This window comes from Pinus tabuliformis, chromosome J (genome assembly GCF_031772625.1).
Source record: "Pinus tabuliformis cultivar Carrire ecotype Pingquan chromosome J, CPIR1, whole genome shotgun sequence".
Lineage (NCBI taxonomy): Eukaryota > Viridiplantae > Streptophyta > Pinopsida > Pinales > Pinaceae > Pinus > Pinus tabuliformis.
This window is the reverse complement of record NC_142295.1, coordinates 1,248,042,448-1,248,060,251: the sequence shown is the minus strand read 5'-3', so window position 1 is coordinate 1,248,060,251 and position 17,804 is coordinate 1,248,042,448. Positions and strand designations below refer to the sequence as shown.

General features: G+C 35.2%; 2 protein-coding genes across 2 annotated transcripts; one reads left to right on the top strand and one right to left on the bottom strand.

The window, feature by feature from the left end:
• Window positions 1-135: 135 nt before the first annotated feature.
• On the top strand, window positions 136-2,023 carry LOC149231726 (uncharacterized). The gene is made up of 3 exons (XM_089381726.1): window positions 136-478; window positions 698-1,701; window positions 1,838-2,023. The coding sequence occupies exons 1-3, from the start codon at window positions 136-138 to the stop codon at window positions 2,021-2,023; spliced, it is 1,533 nt and encodes a 510-aa protein (XP_089237852.1).
• Window positions 2,024-13,630: 11,607 nt separating this feature from the next.
• LOC149231725 (uncharacterized) lies at window positions 13,631-15,602 on the bottom strand. The gene has a single exon (XM_089376357.1). The coding sequence runs from the start codon at window positions 15,402-15,404 to the stop codon at window positions 13,734-13,736; it is 1,671 nt and encodes a 556-aa protein (XP_089232483.1). The 5' UTR covers window positions 15,405-15,602; the 3' UTR covers window positions 13,631-13,733.
• Window positions 15,603-17,804: the final 2,202 nt, after the last annotated feature.

The following is a 17,804-nucleotide window of genomic DNA, read 5'->3' as shown; positions in this document are numbered from 1 at the left end:
TGGGCAGCTGTGAAATGCACTCAATCTTATAGTGGAGGATCAAGTGGATCATCTGGTTCAAAGGTTTGGTTGTGCCCTTATTGTAAAAAACAAAAAACGGGGAATGTAGGAAGAGTTCGATGGCATTTACTTGGAATGGGGAAAAAAGAACAATCAGCTTTATGTGACAGTGTACCTAAAACAGAAAAAGCTTCTCTAATTAAGCAATTTAATGAACTTGAAAAGCTTAGACATATTGTTGAAGGTTTAGTTCAAGCTAACAACAATCCTAGTGGATTGACAATTGGTGGTCCACACTCTTATTCTCAACATCAAGTTTCTGTTTCTCACCTTCAAAACTTATGGGATGTAAAAGGAAGGGGAAATCTCGATGCATCCATTGGACGATTTTTTTTTGCAAATGGCATATCTTTTAATGTTTGTAGGTCTCCTTATTGGAAAGAAATGGTAAGGGATCTAGTTAGCAATGCTCCTAAAGGTTACAAGCCTCCTAGTTATGAAAAGATGAGGACAACCGTGTTATCTGAAGAGAGGGCTCGGGTTGAAGCTAGACTTCAAGACATTAGAGATAGTTGAAAGGAATCTGGGGTCTCCATTGTCTCAGATGGTTGGACAGATGTTAACCATCGTCCCCTTATCAATATTTTGGTTTCGAGCCCAAAAGGAGTTTTGTTTTTAAAATCCTATGATACTACAGGAAAGACAAAAGATGGTCCATATCTAACAGGTCTCCTCAAAGAGGCAATAGAGGAGGTTGGTAGAGAAAACGTGGTCCAAATTGTTACAGATAGTGCCTCAAACAATATCCTTGCTGGTGGGTTGATTGAGGATGAATATCCAACAATTTTTTGGACTCCTTGCTCTGTGCATTGCTTGAATTTGCTCTTGAAAGATATTAATAACATTGCATGGGTTGATAAAACTATAACTGAAGCAAAGATGCTACAACACTTTATTATTAATCATGCAGCATCTATAGCAATTTATAGGAAATATGCAAAACTTCAGCTTCTTCGATGTGCCGAGACTAGATTTGCATCTGCTTTCATTATGCTTCAACGCCTTATTAAAATGCATCAATCTTTGAGAGAGATGGTGGTATCAATGGATTGGCAAAGGTGGAAGGGTTCTCATACTGGGGATGGCCTAAAAGTTGAGGACATCATTATTGGTCTTTCTTCAGAGAATTTTTGGAGGAGAGTGGAGGATATTGTCACCCTTATTACACCTATTGTTTCCACCCTTCGCATATTTGATAGTGATCAACCATGCTTAGGGGATGTCTTTGAGAGCATGGATCAAATGAGAGAGAAGATTCATGACATAATGGAAGATGAAAATTCTAGGATTGACAAAGACACCAGAAATGAAGTGTGGGAACTTAGTCTGACAAGGTGGAAAATGCTTCATAGCCCTCTTCATTCAATTGCATTTTTACTCAATCCTAAATGGTTTCATAAGAAACCATCGTCAGATGTAGAGGTTATGCAAAACTGGAACACTTTTATAAGTAGGTGTTACGATCGTCAGGATCGCACTGCTTTACGGTTTGAGCTAGGAAAGTATTTGAGATCAGAAGACCACTTTGCAAATGAAGATTGTGCATACAACAGACAACAACTTGGACCCATCGACTTCTGGATACAATATGGTACAGGGACCCCCTTGCTTCATCGTTTGGCTATCCGTTTGCTTTCACAGGTATTCTTAATAACAAATACCTTTAATGTATTGATTTATTGTTTAAACAATTAATTCTAAAGCTCATTTTGGATTATTTATCTTATAATATTTATTGATTGACTATGACTAACATAATTTTAATTTTATTATACAGGTGACTAGTTCCTCTGCATGTGAAAGAAATTGGAGTGAATATGCTTTCATCCATTCAACGAAGAGGAATCGCCTAGGCACAAGATTTGGTGTTTGTACACTCAAATCTACGTTTGTTATCTCGACAACAACTAGAATACAAAACTGGACCCACGAGAATGTGGGATTATGGTGGTTCACAAGATGACGAAAATGATGAGCTTCCACTTGAGGTGCTACAAGACAATGCTGAAGACATGCTTGATGATACCATGAAGTCTACTGACCAAAATAATTCTTTTGGAATTGGCTCAAGCTCAACAACTATTCCAGAAAATGAGCTTCAAAATCTAGATTATTAGGTTTACTTGCATTTTGATATGAATTGTTGGAAGTGACTTTAGAGATACATATATATTCAAAAGAACAAATTTAATTATTTATATTTCAAATCTCTTATTCTTATCAATGTTTTCTATTTTCTTGGAATTAATGATGGCTAAATTTTTTGATCTACAAAATTGTCACTTCCTTCTTAAAACTAAATTAGTAAGTTACGACTACCTCTCATGGAAATGGTCATACGTTTGAATGACTTACTTAACGCAGTTGAATCCCAAAAATGATATCTAACTAAATTAGTATTTACAATTGTTTTTTTACAATTTCATGAGCAGAAACATTACAGGTTTATGATTAATGCTTTGTTTATATTGTTCACCTTTAATATGGTGTTTTTCTCTCTCCTCGTTTCTTATATGCGAAACCTCCAAACCTCGTTTCTCGTTCCGTTTCCCTTTCTCGTTTATGGTAACATAGGTCTGGTTTCCAACACCACTTGGATGATCAATTTCAGTCTCAATTGCGACATCACTCTCGCTTCCTTGTTCGTCCTGGTCCTGCGTCCTGTGTTTCTGTGATTCTTCAAGATGGGAATCACTACTATCTTGATGGGTTTCAGAGTGGCAATTCATGTGACCAAACAGTCCTTCCCAGGGACTGAATTCCTTCCCACACAGATCACAGTTTATAGAAGATTCGATGGGTTTGGAATCGAACCGGTGACCCAACAGAAACGAGTAGTCCCGATCTTCAAACCCCCAATTGTGTTTGGGATTCCTTCGCAGATCATACATTAAATTACTTCCATTATTATCCAATGCCACTTCATCCATTTCCTTCTCCTGCATTAATTTGTGATCCCAATCCCCGGAACCCTTGCTCTTCTGAAATTCAATTTCGGTGAATGTGTCTGCAGTGATGGAGAACGGGGCGTGGGTTCTCATGTGACGGCCAAGAGCTTTTCCTGACACGAATCTCTTGCTGCAAATCTTGAACAAGTAGCTCAACTGGTGCTCTCCTCTCTGTTTCTTTAACTCTCCTTCCTGTATCTTTAACACGTCCATGGCTTAAGCGCTGGGATACAATATACCCACTTTGGTCATGATGTAAGCTCTTCAACAACCGTAAATACCGAGCCTTTCTTTCTACACAGAGTATAAACAATAAACCACCGTAAATACCGAGCCTTTCTTTCTACACAGGGTATAAACAATAAACCAATGGAGTGATAGTTCAAGCAATTCACAGTATGGTATGCCTATGAGCTTCTTCAACACGGAGTAGACTTAAATTAACGGAACCGACGGGTTTAATTTCATAAGAAACGCCTCCCCTGAATGGAATGGATTGTAGTGGTCGGGTTCGAGTGGGTAACTTTGAGAGGAAGGAATGAAAAAACATCGAAATGGAGGGTGGAAGTCTGGTTCACTTTGATCCTCAACCACGCAGGATTTTTCTTCCACTTACGCGGCCTACGCATTGACTTCACCGGTTTTGTCTCTTGATCAACCCCCAAACCCCACCTGCCCCTGAACTGAATTGATCTGCTGACTTGGCAATGGCCATGCCACAGTGCAAGGCAGCTTCATCTTGCCAACAGTACTTCCGCTTGGGTCATTGTTGTCGTCATTATTTTTGGCATGGAATTTGGTAAGAATCCGGTCATAATTTATACAGAAGAAGGATATCACGGAGGAATTGTTCGAACAGTTAAAGGGGTTGGAATTTGAATAATTTTTTTTAAAAATTATTGCTGTAAAACCGTGGAAATCATGTTTTGAGGATGGAAATAGCTTCAGCATCATTATTAATTTGTTGAGACAAATTTGACAATTATAATCACAAAATTCTCGCTAAATTTAATCAAAAACTTATTAAAATTTCTATAATTTTCTTAAAAAACCATTCCGCTTTTAAACATTCTCTTAACTAATTCGTTCAGATGTCACGGAAGCTTCCTTGAACGGAATGTCAGCAGCCAGACAAGTCCCTGGATGTGCCCCACCAAACTAACGCCAGCACTTGACGGGGGCCTTAAATGTAGTCCATGTTGGAGAGGAAGAGAAGTGAGAGGGGTCAAACTTTTAGCCTTACAAATCCAAAATAATGGAAATTTCAATATTATTTCTATAAAATTTTATGGAATTTTTTATTAATTTAAATTATTATTTTTTAAATTTCAAATTTTAATTATTTTAAAGTTTTTATGGGACTGAATCTATTTAAAAAACTAAAACTAAATTTTACTGTTCAACCGCTCTTAAAAAAACTAAAACTAAATTCTCAAATCTTTTTTGGACAATTTAGACGAAATTAACACTTTAATAGACAATGCCAAACTTGTATGACACTACGTCATGTTAGGTTCTTTCTAATGAATTTCCGCGAGTCTAATAACATAAAAGTTACTATCCGCTTTTTTTTTTTTCACATGGAAAAAAGTCGCAATTTTCATTAATATAGAAAATTACATTTTGCAGATGTGTTAACATATACTGAGTGAAACCATCTCCTTCTCTGTTCAGATCATGGTGTATATATACAGCATGTATATTCATCCATATATTCTGTACCAAAAAAGAAAAAACCAAAGATCACTTAACTTTTCCTCCACGCAGGGAGGGACAAAAATCTGTGAATGTTCATATCTCCGGTATGGTCAGCAGAGCAGAAACATATAACTATTAAAGGTTCCAGCCTATAAAATATAAGTCTCCGCGCATGTTCAGCAGAGCAGTAGTCAACTAGCATTTATCATATTTGTTTTTGTTAACTATTGTACCCACACGTTGCTAGCATTTCTCATTTATCATAATTGATGGGTTTAGTACCCAGAAGTTGTTATTGGTTAAAAAATTTATGTAAAGGAAGCTAGGGGTGGATGTCACTTATGATGTTAAAAAGTATTTCATGATACGATACCATACCCATAAGTTGTTAGTGGTTAAAATTTGTATTAAAGGAAGCTACGGGTGCATGTCACTTACCATCTTAAAAAGTATTTTAAGAAATCAAAGTTCCATCAAACTGCACAACATTAATTTTAATTATATATATATATTAATTTATATTAATTTTAATTTTTAATTTACTAAAAGTTGAGAAGGTTTAATTTTAATGAATTTAGGTTTCTGTGATCCATATCAATACTGAAAAGAATCTTCGGCTAAAATCACCATATCAATACTAAGAAGAATCTTCGGCGAAAATCACATAGAGATATTTTGACACATTTCGAACCAACCAGTATGGTTCATCGTCAAGACAAGTTGAATAAGCAGATCTTGCTATGCATTATAAATAGATCGGGCAAAATATCCAATGACCAAATTTCAGGTAACAGCTAAAATGATAACAGCTAGATTTGACCAGGAAACGGCTAGTTAGACTATGAAGGGCATAATTTATTTAAATAAGTAAAATCAGTTATTAATTTCCTTATTAAAATAAATAAAAATGGACAAGTTTATAAATGTAAATATATGTTAGAATAAGCGAGTTAATATATTATAAAATAAATCAAGTCATAGAGAATAGTTAATTATATTTTAATTAAATATAAGTTAATTATATTTTAAATAAAATATAAGTTAAAGGGACATTTAAATCTTAATTTAAATTAAGAAAATAAATTAATAAATTAATTAGTTATCAAAGATGTTTATAAGTATTAGTTAGTTGAATAAGTTAAAGATAGAATAATCTATAAAAAGTTAATTCTATTTTAAAATATAAGCTAAAGGACATATATTTATGAATATATATTAAAATAAATAGATTAGTATCATATTCATAGTCAAAGAGTATCCCTATAAAAATACTAGAGAAATTACAATATTAATTAATAGTTTATTAAGGGTAAAAATAAAATAAAATATATATATAACCAAAAATAAAAATTAAATTAAATTAAATAGTCAAAAATAAATATTAGAGAATTCAAGTATTAGAAAAAATAAATAAATAAATAATATATTAATATTAATTTAAAAGTTAAAGAGTTTAAATATATAAATATTAGAGAATTCAAGTATTAGAAAAAATTACCATATTTATATATATATATATATATATATATATATACTTAAGGGAGAAAATGACTAGGAGGAGAGGGCTGGGACTCAGCAACTATTGATTTTCCAGCCATCCTCTCTATTGAGATTGTTCGGCATTTTTTCAATCTCAAGGGCTTCCCTAAATTTCCGGTGATGGAATTGTGACACTCTAGCAATCACACTAGCTTCTTCGATGCAGACATGATGATTGGTTTTCTCCACATGCTCTGCTAAAGCGGAAGACTTGGTTCTCATATGCTTGAGGTCGGCTGCGTGATCACTAATCCTTTGGTTAATTGAGCGACCAGTCTCACCGATATAGGCGGTCCCACAAGAACAAGGAATAATATAAACACCTTTCATGTCCTTGGGGTCGATAGGATCCTTCACAGATCTGAGGGACTTACAAATGGTGTTAAGAGGTCTAAAGTTTGTGGAGACATTATGCTTCTTAAGAATCCTCGCAATCCTATCTGTGGTCCCTTGGACATATGGAAGATGGACACCAGGAATCCGTTCCTTAGGTTCTCTTTTGGATAACGAATTCTCATTTGCCTTGAGGAAAGCCTTTTGTCCTAAATGTATGCTATAACCGTTCTCAACAAAGACATTAAGGAGATGGAACTTCTCCTCCTCGAAGCTCCTTCTTTTCACTTTAAAATGAATTTGCACATCAAAAGATTTGATTTATTTCAACATTTATGTAGATCTCAGATTAAGATGGATTTAGACTAGTTTAATTATTAATTATAATTATAATTATAAATATAATTATTTATTTTATTTTATTTTTTATTTTTTATTTTTTATGTCATTTGACCTAATCAAAATGTTTTATTAATAATTAAAATTAATAATTATTTTATTTTATTTTTAAAAATTATGTAATTTGATCAAGTCAAAATGTTTAACAGGACGTGACAAGATAGGGCATTACATCTCTTCCATACTAGGTTGGAGAATGTCTCTTCTTGCAATAAATATAATATATAGAAAAATGATAAAGAAGACGAGTTTTTTATAATATTTAAAAAATATTTAATTAAAATGATTTTAGATTTATTTATTTTATTATTAATGTTGAGAGACACTCTATAACCTACTGTAGAGGAATTTTTTTTAATTTAACATTTAAATAAGGTTTCTTGATCTAAGTGGATATTGGTGGCCACTAGCCTATTCCACTTGGACCTCAACATTGTTTCTTTTCAGTTCCTTGTTTTCCAACAAGTTTCCTACTTTGACGATTTTCTATTTTTGGTAGTTTTTAGGTCCTAAACTTCCATAGCCATTTTGAGACCCTCATTTGCAATCGAAATTTGTTGTCCTAGGATAGATCTTTCTAATGAGGTATCGTGCGCACCAAACAAAGATCATATGCCAAAGTTAGGACCTCGAGAAGTTAATGTTCCAACTAACCCCAACGGGGCCCACAAGCTTTTGATGCTTCATCTCCTAGGGTTAAGTTTTTGGATGTTTAGGATTTTCCATTGTTTCTTAATGATAAGAAGGCCTCCAAGCCTCATTGTAACACGATTCAGAAGGCATGTAGCCAACACATCTCTTCTCATAGATAAGCTACCATCATCCGAGCTAGTTTGTTTCCATTCTACATGTAAACATTTTTTAACATTTGTTATTAATTAATTGAAGTTCATTTTTCATTGTATCTTTTTGTTTCTGTTTAAATCTATATTTCAATTCGTTCTTTCATAAATATGGATCAGTTGTATCAGAGTGGTTTACTCTTTCTCTGTTTTTCTATGCATGCCTCCAACGAGGTCGGGACTTGAATCAGTTGAGCCCTTACAAGATTGGCCTCACCGACCCCGACGACCTCCCAAGGTGGAAGAGAAGAAAGAAGAGGGAGCAGGAGATCCTTTCAAATTTTTGCTCAAAGAATCCCTCGAGCAACAAAGGAACAAGATATTGTGGAATGTGATTTCTTGCATGCATTAGGAATGTTGATTTCCTATATGATTCCTTAGTGGTTAAATGAATTTTTGCATGCAATCATGAGCTTGTTTTTCTTCTTATCATATGCCTAAGAGCCTTGTAGCTCACTGAAATTGTTATGACCTTGAATTTGGTCCACTGGGCTTAAGTATGAATGAATGGAAAGATCTTTATCAAGTTCCCTTTTATGTAGTTAAAAGGTTGGCTATCAGGCCTGGTTCTAGTAGCTACTAAACTCAGGAAGGATATATATATATATATATAGATAGGTCAAAGCCCTTATAATCTCAAGAGAGATATTACTCTTTATATATTGAATGCGATGGGAAGAGCCCTATCAAAAGCTCGGGACAGATATCACATACATTAAATCTCAAGAGGGATAACTCTATGGAGCTTCACAATACATATATGTGCATGGTCGTGCAGGGCTAAGCCTTAAGGAATTAAGGGCCCAACCCTCACATCATAATAGGCCATATGTGATAGAACCTACGAGATTGAGCACTGAAGGCTAGGAAAAGCCCCAAACTTTCACATATTCTCATACGTTGTGGACTGGAAGTTTAGGACCTGGGGGAAAAAGGAGGCCTGAGCGTTATTCCCATGTGAACAAGCACTATATCCAAGCGCTAGGAGGTCTCGACAATGGACGGGAGGAAAAGCTGTCAAGTAGTGGGAAATTTGTCATCCCATAGGAATTAACCCAAAGAATTCTAGCAAGAGCTAGTTTAAAAATCATTGAGATTTAAACACCAGGACGATGTGGCATAGTGGGGCCAGTTGCCCAGTATTCAGCATAACCTGGTGGAGGACTCATATAGTTTTTATAACATGAAAATTAAACCTTACCCTGCAATGGAGGATTGGTGGGACCCATGACCCATGTGGCAGGTGGCGTGGCCTTAAGGCCATGTGGTGACTTGAAATTAGGACACGTTTTGTTGGTTTTGTGGGTTTTGTGGGGCCATGTGGCCTATAGATGGGTGACACATGGCACGCCCAGAGTGGAGTCATGTGCAAGGGTGATGTCACCCCATTGGAAAGAGTCATTGACGTCACCCGGGTGTCTTGTCCCTAGTGATTTCTTGTTGTGTGCGGTGCAATCCCGCTGGAATTTTATTCCCAGGATTATGTGGTCATGGTGGAGCCCATTTTCACAGTTATGATGGAAAGCAACGTAACACGTGGCAGAAGGGGTCCACAAAGGAGGTAAAACCGCATGCCATGGTCGAAAGCGCCCTCTAGTAGAATTTGACATGGAAGCGTGACATGTCAGTCCATGTAACCCTGACCATTCTTCCTTGGAAGTTTCAATGGGGAACTGCAAATGAATTCGCCGGGATTTTATCCCCAAGGCGAGGTCGCAAAGGGGTCTTTCACAGTGTACGAGTTATGATATATATGCGCTTATGATTATGGAAAGGTTGTGGCAACAAGTATGAGTGGGTTGGCAACTTGCACATGGGGGTGATGTGGCATATGATTCGGATAGCCACGTGGGGACCACATGGGTGCCAGGTGGTAGGTTAGATGACGTGGCAAGACCGTATAGGCCAAGCATTAAATGGCCATATCTTTTGATTTGGGAGTCAGATTAAAACAAATTTTATATTGTTGGAAAGATATGGATGAGACGAATGCAAAGATGTTATCCATTTTAGGTTTTAAGGAAGTTGAAAATGATTGAAAAATTTAGACCCCATTTCCATAACAGGACATTAGAGGTTGGGTCATCAGAGAAACTACCTCCTTCTACCCTCAGTAGGGGCTGGCAATAGTAGGGGGTGTTTTACAATATATAAGCTATGAGTTTCTCAGGGATTTCAATTGAACTTTTTGCTTCATTTGTTTATGTGTACTGAACTTTGGCCTTTGGTCTCATAAATATTATGGGTTTGCTTCGTAATGTATACTGTGTGATGCTTCTTTTTGTAATGCTGAAATAAGAATACTTAAGCTTCATCCTCCATTCCACTTTTGGATTTTGAACGAGGGTCCAAATCTCATTGGCTTGTGTTCTCTCATTCATTCTGACCTGAACAATCTTTAGAAGAGACGAAACTGTTACAATTTTTTCTTACTATAAGCAATGTAACAATGTAATAACTTTGTAGCACAAACAAATAAATACGAAAACTTTGCAGCGTGAAGAAACAAGAACCATTAGCAAAATTCATTAGGCTTTCATTCGCTTAAGCTCTGAATATATGATGATTTCACCTTTTATTTGGCATGAACAGTTATGATTGTGATAATACTTGTCATTAAGATCTAAAAAGATGTATGTTAATCATATGATTAAGCCTTAATTAATTTTTTAATTATTTGTTAATCCGTGCTGCGGGAAGTTGATATGTGCGGAGGGGTAACGTATTTAGAGGTGTGTAAATGAGCAAACAAAAGTTCTCCCGCACATATCCGTCTTCCACACAGCCTTCCAATCTTCTAGGATGGATACTAGCTATAGAGCCATGTGCACCTTCTCGATTTGTTTACAACCAGTAAATACTATTAAGCTCTTGAACGATCTCCTGATTACGCATCGATTCGTTGAATAAATGTTGAAAATACTTTTATAATATTGATGGATACAACCATCTTGATTTTTTTACAATGAGTAATCATTACACAATGTGTTAGATTAAATGTTATTAAGAAGTTGGACGATGTTCTGATTGTGCGTCAATTTTGCCACGTGCCAATTTGTGAGTGCGAACAATGTGTTTTTGTTATCTGAAAAATATGAATTTTGATTTTGAAATGTATTTCAATAATATAGAGCAATTTAATTATATTAAACATAATATATGCGAAGAGGATAGGGTAAATAATCAATACATTTAAACATAATATATGCGAGGAGGATAGGGTAAATAGTCAATAATTTTTAATTAAAATAAATAAAATTATATTAAAAGAAAGTTTTAATTCTATAATATATAAAATTATACTAAAAGTAAGTTGTAATTATATAACACAGTAAAAGAATAAATAAAAGATTAAAAAAATTTAGGTGAAAACTTTAATTCAAATTTTGAGTAAGAATCATGTCTACAATCAATTTTTTTACTTGATATTTATTTTTTATTATAATTTATTTTTTCATATTCCATTTTAAGTAGGTTTAACCATATCTTTTTCATTGACTTTTTTATCTAGAAAATTTCTATTAAATCTTTCAAAAGAGAAGCTATGGAATGTGAACTTTTACTTAGTCTTAAGATCAAATGTGATCCCATGTTATGGGCAATTGTAAGTCTCTCAATTTATTTTTGTATAACTACTTTTGCTTCTAATTTTTTATTTTTAGACGAGGGAAATCTCTAATTATAAAGACACTCTATTACTAAGATGAATTACTATTTTATATGGAAGTTTCTAACTGTAAGGACATTCTATTACTAAGATGAATTACTACTTCATATAGAAGTCTCTAAAGGACACTGTATTACTAAGATGAATTACCACTACATATGGAAAATTGACTCACAATGCTGATGTCCATTTATACTAAAGGAAGAAGAATTCCTCACTATAAAGACGTCTCAAGAACCAAGAAAAACCCTAAATCCTTAGAAAATTATATATTACAGCGCAATGGAACACATGAAATATTGCATAAACACAAACACATAAAACAAGAGAGACACAAATATACGTGGTTCACCCAATTTGGGCTACCTCCACAGAGAAAAAACCAATTCTTTCTTTTATATTATCCAACAAAATGAAGAGATACAACCTACAACAGATCCATTGTAATTTCCTCTTCGTTCTCACACAATCTCCTCTCTCTTTCTCGCTCAGAATACACATGTACCCAACTGCAATACATTTCCCTCATATAAATCAAGGGGTTTCCTTCTAGGGAAAAAAACCCTAAATTAAACATAAATTCTATCGTAAGATCATCTGCCTAATGAACGACCTAGATTGGCTACGAAAGTACAATATTTTACAAGGCAATTTTACATCTATTTTTAGCTTTGGGGGAGCTATCCCCAAACCCCCGTAGGGGGCCTGCTGGCCCCTAGACCCCGCGGGAGGGGACAAGTCCCCCCCTATGTGAAGGGTTGTACAATCTTCTTAGGGTATACATTTGGTTGAAACAAAGACCTCTAAATCAAGAAGATAATCCACACCCAACACACAAATAACTGACATTCATAAAGCCAAAATGCACAATTTCAATTCAAATCCTAAAAACCCAATTTTCAACAAAACCTAGAAAAAAACTAAAATACAAACCAAATAAAAAATCCACCTTTTAAAATACCATAGAAATATAAATACAATGCATTTAGTAATGATTTGATATAAATACCGTGCATTTAGTGATGAAGATTAACTTAGCCCATATTTAATATAGATACAATGCATTTAGTGATAAAGATTAACTTAACCCTTAAATATAAAGTTTAATAAGACCCATCAAATATAGCATTACTCATAGGTCAAATATCAATTATGCCACATTTGTTCCAACAAACCATACCACCACTCATAATAATTATCCCCTAACTAATTATATAACAATTTACAAAGTGGACAAGTCAACTAAAACTCTGCATCACATAAAAAATAAAAAATTATAATTTCATAAAAACAAATTCTCATCCAATTATATTTCCATCCTTTTTCATTATCTTTATCAACTTATAATAAAAAAATTTACATTTTAATTATTTTTTAATTTTTATTAAATAGAAAATAAAAATCAATCTAAATTAATTGTTAACTTCTACTTCATAGATTTTAAACTTACAATACAATAAAATATTTTTATTATATAATTTGAAATAAAAAATAAAATTTATTTATTATTTCTTTCATACCTTAAAATTAAAAAATTATTATATATTTTTAAATAAAAAATAAATTTATTATTCATTTATTTTATGCTAAAAAGGGGTTAATATCTTCAGAAATAAATGCTAATTAATACATCACATATAGCGATTATTTGGCTGAAACATGTGCTTCATTACAAACATGTTCAAATGGTGGAAAAATATCATCACAATTCAAAGCAACATGCCATATTTGCCTACATGGTCGCTGGATTCTTAGTGTGTGGTGGTCTACACCAAATATCACTGAATAATATAAAGAGAGTTTAACTTTCTCCCATCTCTTGGCTTCCAAAAACAAATTAATTAATTGAGCTCCACCTTCGGTTTGACAGACATATAAAAACGACGAAGACTAATAGAATATCACTTGGTTTGCCTATAGAGATTAAGCGATACTTATAAAAATTAGAAGGGTTTTGTTATTAATGACAGTTTACTCTTTTCATATTGTAAATGGATAAAATCATGTTCAAAATGTTGGGTATCATCATGGTCAAATACATTTCAGATACCAAGCATATTTTACTTAATTATTATCATGTCTTTTACAGATTGATAAATGGTGAAAAGCAGAGTGTAACTTGAATATACAGTGGCTTTGGTTGAAAGTTCAGTGTATACACTAGCGGAACTGTAAATTATGTATAACAATGAATCAGTTACAGTAAATTATGTAAAACAATAAATCGATTACAGACAATTGTCTGCCTTACAATTGCAACCAAGGTTGTGTACTCATTGGGAAGTCTGAATCACATCCTCTGCCAAATCCAATTTCCTTTCGTGTCTTACTATCTGCATCATCATCTTTACTTAAATTGATATGACTATTGTACAAGAACAATCCCTGTTTCGGGAAGATACCCATCAAACAGGGCTGCAAATAAGGAGGGCTGTGGGCATTGGAAATTCCATTAGAATCTGGCGCATTACCACCCAAATTATTGAGGTTGCCAGCATCAGAATCATCATCAGCAGGGGCAGGCAAGTTTAGGTCCAACAGCTCCACTCTTGCAGGCATCTGCTGCTGCTGCATAGGGGTGTCCTTGTTGCTTGAAATAGTACTAACAGTATCAGAAGCTCCAGCACCACTCCAATGGCGTCTCTTGTGACCTCCCAAAGCCTGGCCCGAAGAAAATACTCTGTGACAGATTGAGCATTCATGGATCCTTGGAGTCTTCTTTCTTGAAAAGGCAGCAACCTCCATTGTCCTTGTTTCATCCCTCGCTCTGACACGAGAATCCTTAGTAGACCTCTCCTTGGGATGAGGCTTGTAGAAATTTCCAGGTAGTTCAAAGTCCGATCCATGAATCAGCTCCTCATCAGTAATATCTTCCTGTAGATTCTCGCTCGAGTCCTCTATCTGTGAAAAAGAGCTCTTGACATTCTTGTGGCCAGTCCTGTGGCCACCCAGAGCCTGATAGGATTGAAAACCCTTATTGCAAGTGGTGCATCTGTACCTCGCCTTCTTAACCTCATCATCGTCATCATAAAGCACAGTGTTTCCATCAATTTTGTTAGATTTAGGCTTCTTCCTGATGCATTTCGGAAGCTGGAAACCAGTGTTGGGAAGCTTGAGGTCACTTGGCACAGGCTTCTCAGCCACTTGGGCTTGTGGGTCTGTAGCAGTGTTTACTCCTCTTGCAAGCATTACAAGGCACATTGCAATGTCCACTTCTTCATTATTGGTGTCCAAAGCAAATTGCTTATGGGTATTAATAAGTTGGATTGCATACCTGGGTCTCTCGGATCTCTTTCCCTTCGTCCACATATCAAATCTGCTTGAATTCCCACTTGGATGATCAATCTCTGTCTCAATCGCAACATCACTCTCACTTTCTTCTTCGCCCTCGTCCCGAGTCTCGTGTTGCTGTGATTCTTCAAGATGGGAATCACTACAATCTTCATGGGCCTCAGAGTAGCACTTCATGTGACCATACAGTCCTTTCCAGGAACTGAATTCCTTCCCACACAGCTCACAATCTATAGAAGAATTGATGGGTTTGGAATCGAACCCGTGACCCAACAGAAACGAGTAGTCCCGATCTTGAAACCGCCAACTGCGTTTGGGATTCCTTCGCAGATCATACATTAAATTACCTCCATTAGCATCCAATGCCTCTTCTTCCTTCTCCTTCTCCTGAATTAATTTGTGATCCCAACGCCTGGAATCGTTGCTCTTCTGAAATTCAGTTTCGTTGAGTGTGTCTGCAGCGATGGAGACCGGGGCGTGGGCTCCCATGTGACCGCCAAGAGCTCTTCCCGAGACGAATCTCTTGCTGCAAATCTTGCACAAGTAGCTCGATGGGAGCTCTGCTCCCTGTTTCTTGAACACACCCATGGCTTGAGCACTGGGACACAATATATCCACTTTGGTCATGCTGTAAGCTCTGCAACAACTTCAAACCAAGCTTTCTTTCTACACACCAAATATAAACAATAAACCAATGGAGTGATAATTCAAGCAATTCAGAGTATGGTATGCCTATGAGCTTCTTCAACACGGAGTAGAGCTAAATTGACGAAACCGACGGCTTAATTTCATAAGAAACGCGCTCCCCTGAATGGAATGGAATGGATTGGAGTCGTCGGATTCGAGTGGGTAACTTGCAAAGCAAGGGATGAACGAGGAAGCAAAATTGAGAAAAAGCATCGAAATCGACGGTGGAGTGTGTAAGTCTTGTTCACTTTGATCCCTAACCGAGCACGATTCTTCCCCCATTCACTTTTTTTTTTTTGTAAATTGAAGTTCTATTCATTTATTAAAAAAAGGTACATCAATAGCAAAATGCAAGTAGTCTCACCCAGACCAAGTTTGTTGACTACAACGATCAACATATGACAAAGAAATAGAAATACAACTAAAGACCCAACCAGCAACTTAGAAGGCCAAAAACACAAGAAAACACATAAAACAAGTAAAACACCTATAACCATGTAACCAGAAGCGGGGTTGTCTCAGGCTGGTTTAGTTATTGATTATAATTATAATTATTAATTTATTACTTTTAATTTAATGTAATTTTCTATGTTTATGTAATTTGAATAAATCAAAATGTTTTATTAATAATTAAAATTATTATTTATTTTATTTTATTTTTTAATTTAATTTTAATTTTTATATAATTTGACCAAGTTAAAATGTTTATAAACAAGACAAGACATTACATCTATATTAGGCGGACATTACATTTATATTAGGTTGGAGAGGCCTCTCAGTGCAATAAATATAGTATATAAAAAAAGACAAAGTAAAAGAGATTTTTTTTACTATATAAACATTATTTAAGGTTAGTTTATTTTTATTATTAATGTTGAGAGACACTCTATAACCTAGTATATAGCATGAATAGAGGAAATTTTATTAATTTAGCATATAAATAAGGTTTCCTTAAATTCTAGTTTGTCAAATGGGGTGTAACACCTATTGTGTTGTTCCTCTTAGGTTTTATGCAAGTTGCCTTCTATGTGGGCCACCATGGCATATTCATTGTAGGGGAGGGGGCGTAATCCCCTCCTACAAGAGCATGGTATCAAGAGACATCAAGCCACAAGGGTATGTTGCATCAACACCTCATTGTTCACCACCAGATGTGAAGGGACATGTTGCTAAACCAAATTTAGATGGGAAGGACAATGCCTCGATGGGAGACTGCTAACAAAGTTGAGATTAGGGTAGATGTCTACAAGGCAGCAAAAGACCCTAAACTCGAAGTAAGATAAAAAATATTGGAGAATTGCATCTAGTACATGAAGGATTATGCCTTGATCTCTACGTTCATAGGTATGTGGCCAATTAAAAGGGATTTAATCTACTAGATCCAAAATAAATGGTAGCCAAAATGTTAGATAGACCTTGAGTTGGAGGCTAAAGGGATTTTCATAATCATTTTTAGAAACTTGGAAGATAGAACTAGGGTTTTTGAAAATGGTCCTTATTTATTCAACAATCCAGGACTGTACATGCGTTTTTGGAAAGAAAGGTACAACTCAAAAAAGGAGGACTTCTTGGCAGCCCCTGTGTGGGTGTGACTCATCTCATTATCCAGGGAGTTATAGAATAAGGAAGCCTTGGAAGTGATTGAGAACACAATAGGGACCTTTGTCAAGGTCTCAAAAGCAAGTATATGATACAAATACACGTTTTATGCTCACATATGTATCTATATGAACATTTCAGAACCTTTGTTCGCCTCTATAAACATCTACTACCATAATTAACTAGACCAACACTTATTATACTATGAACATGCTCCTTTCAAATGTTGTAGGTGCCATGCATATGGCCACATATTCCAAGATTTTCATTTGAATTAGAGGGAAATCCCCGAAGACCAACAACAACAAAAGGATGTAGATGGCTTCAAGAGAGTACTAACTCACATAATATATATGTGTTAATAAGAGCCCCCCCATATTAAAGAGCACCTATATATATTATAATAAAAAATAAAAAAAATGTTTCCTTAAAAGAAGACACGAAAATGTCAAACAACCCAAAGAAGAAACCATCTTAGAAGAGCTCAACTTAGATCAAAGCTCTATAAAAAAAGGCACCAAAAACCAGTCAATAAGAATTGCAAAAGGACAACCTAAAGCAAAAGAAGCATCTTAGTGGATCGACATAATAACATGGAAGAAAAGGATGTAGAGGACGCTGCCAACCCTAATAAGTATGGTGGATAAACTAACAGGAAAATAATACATGTAGAAAATCCTAAAACAAACGGTGTATATGTTGCATCAAACCTACTTGAAGCTCTATAATCACAAAGGAACA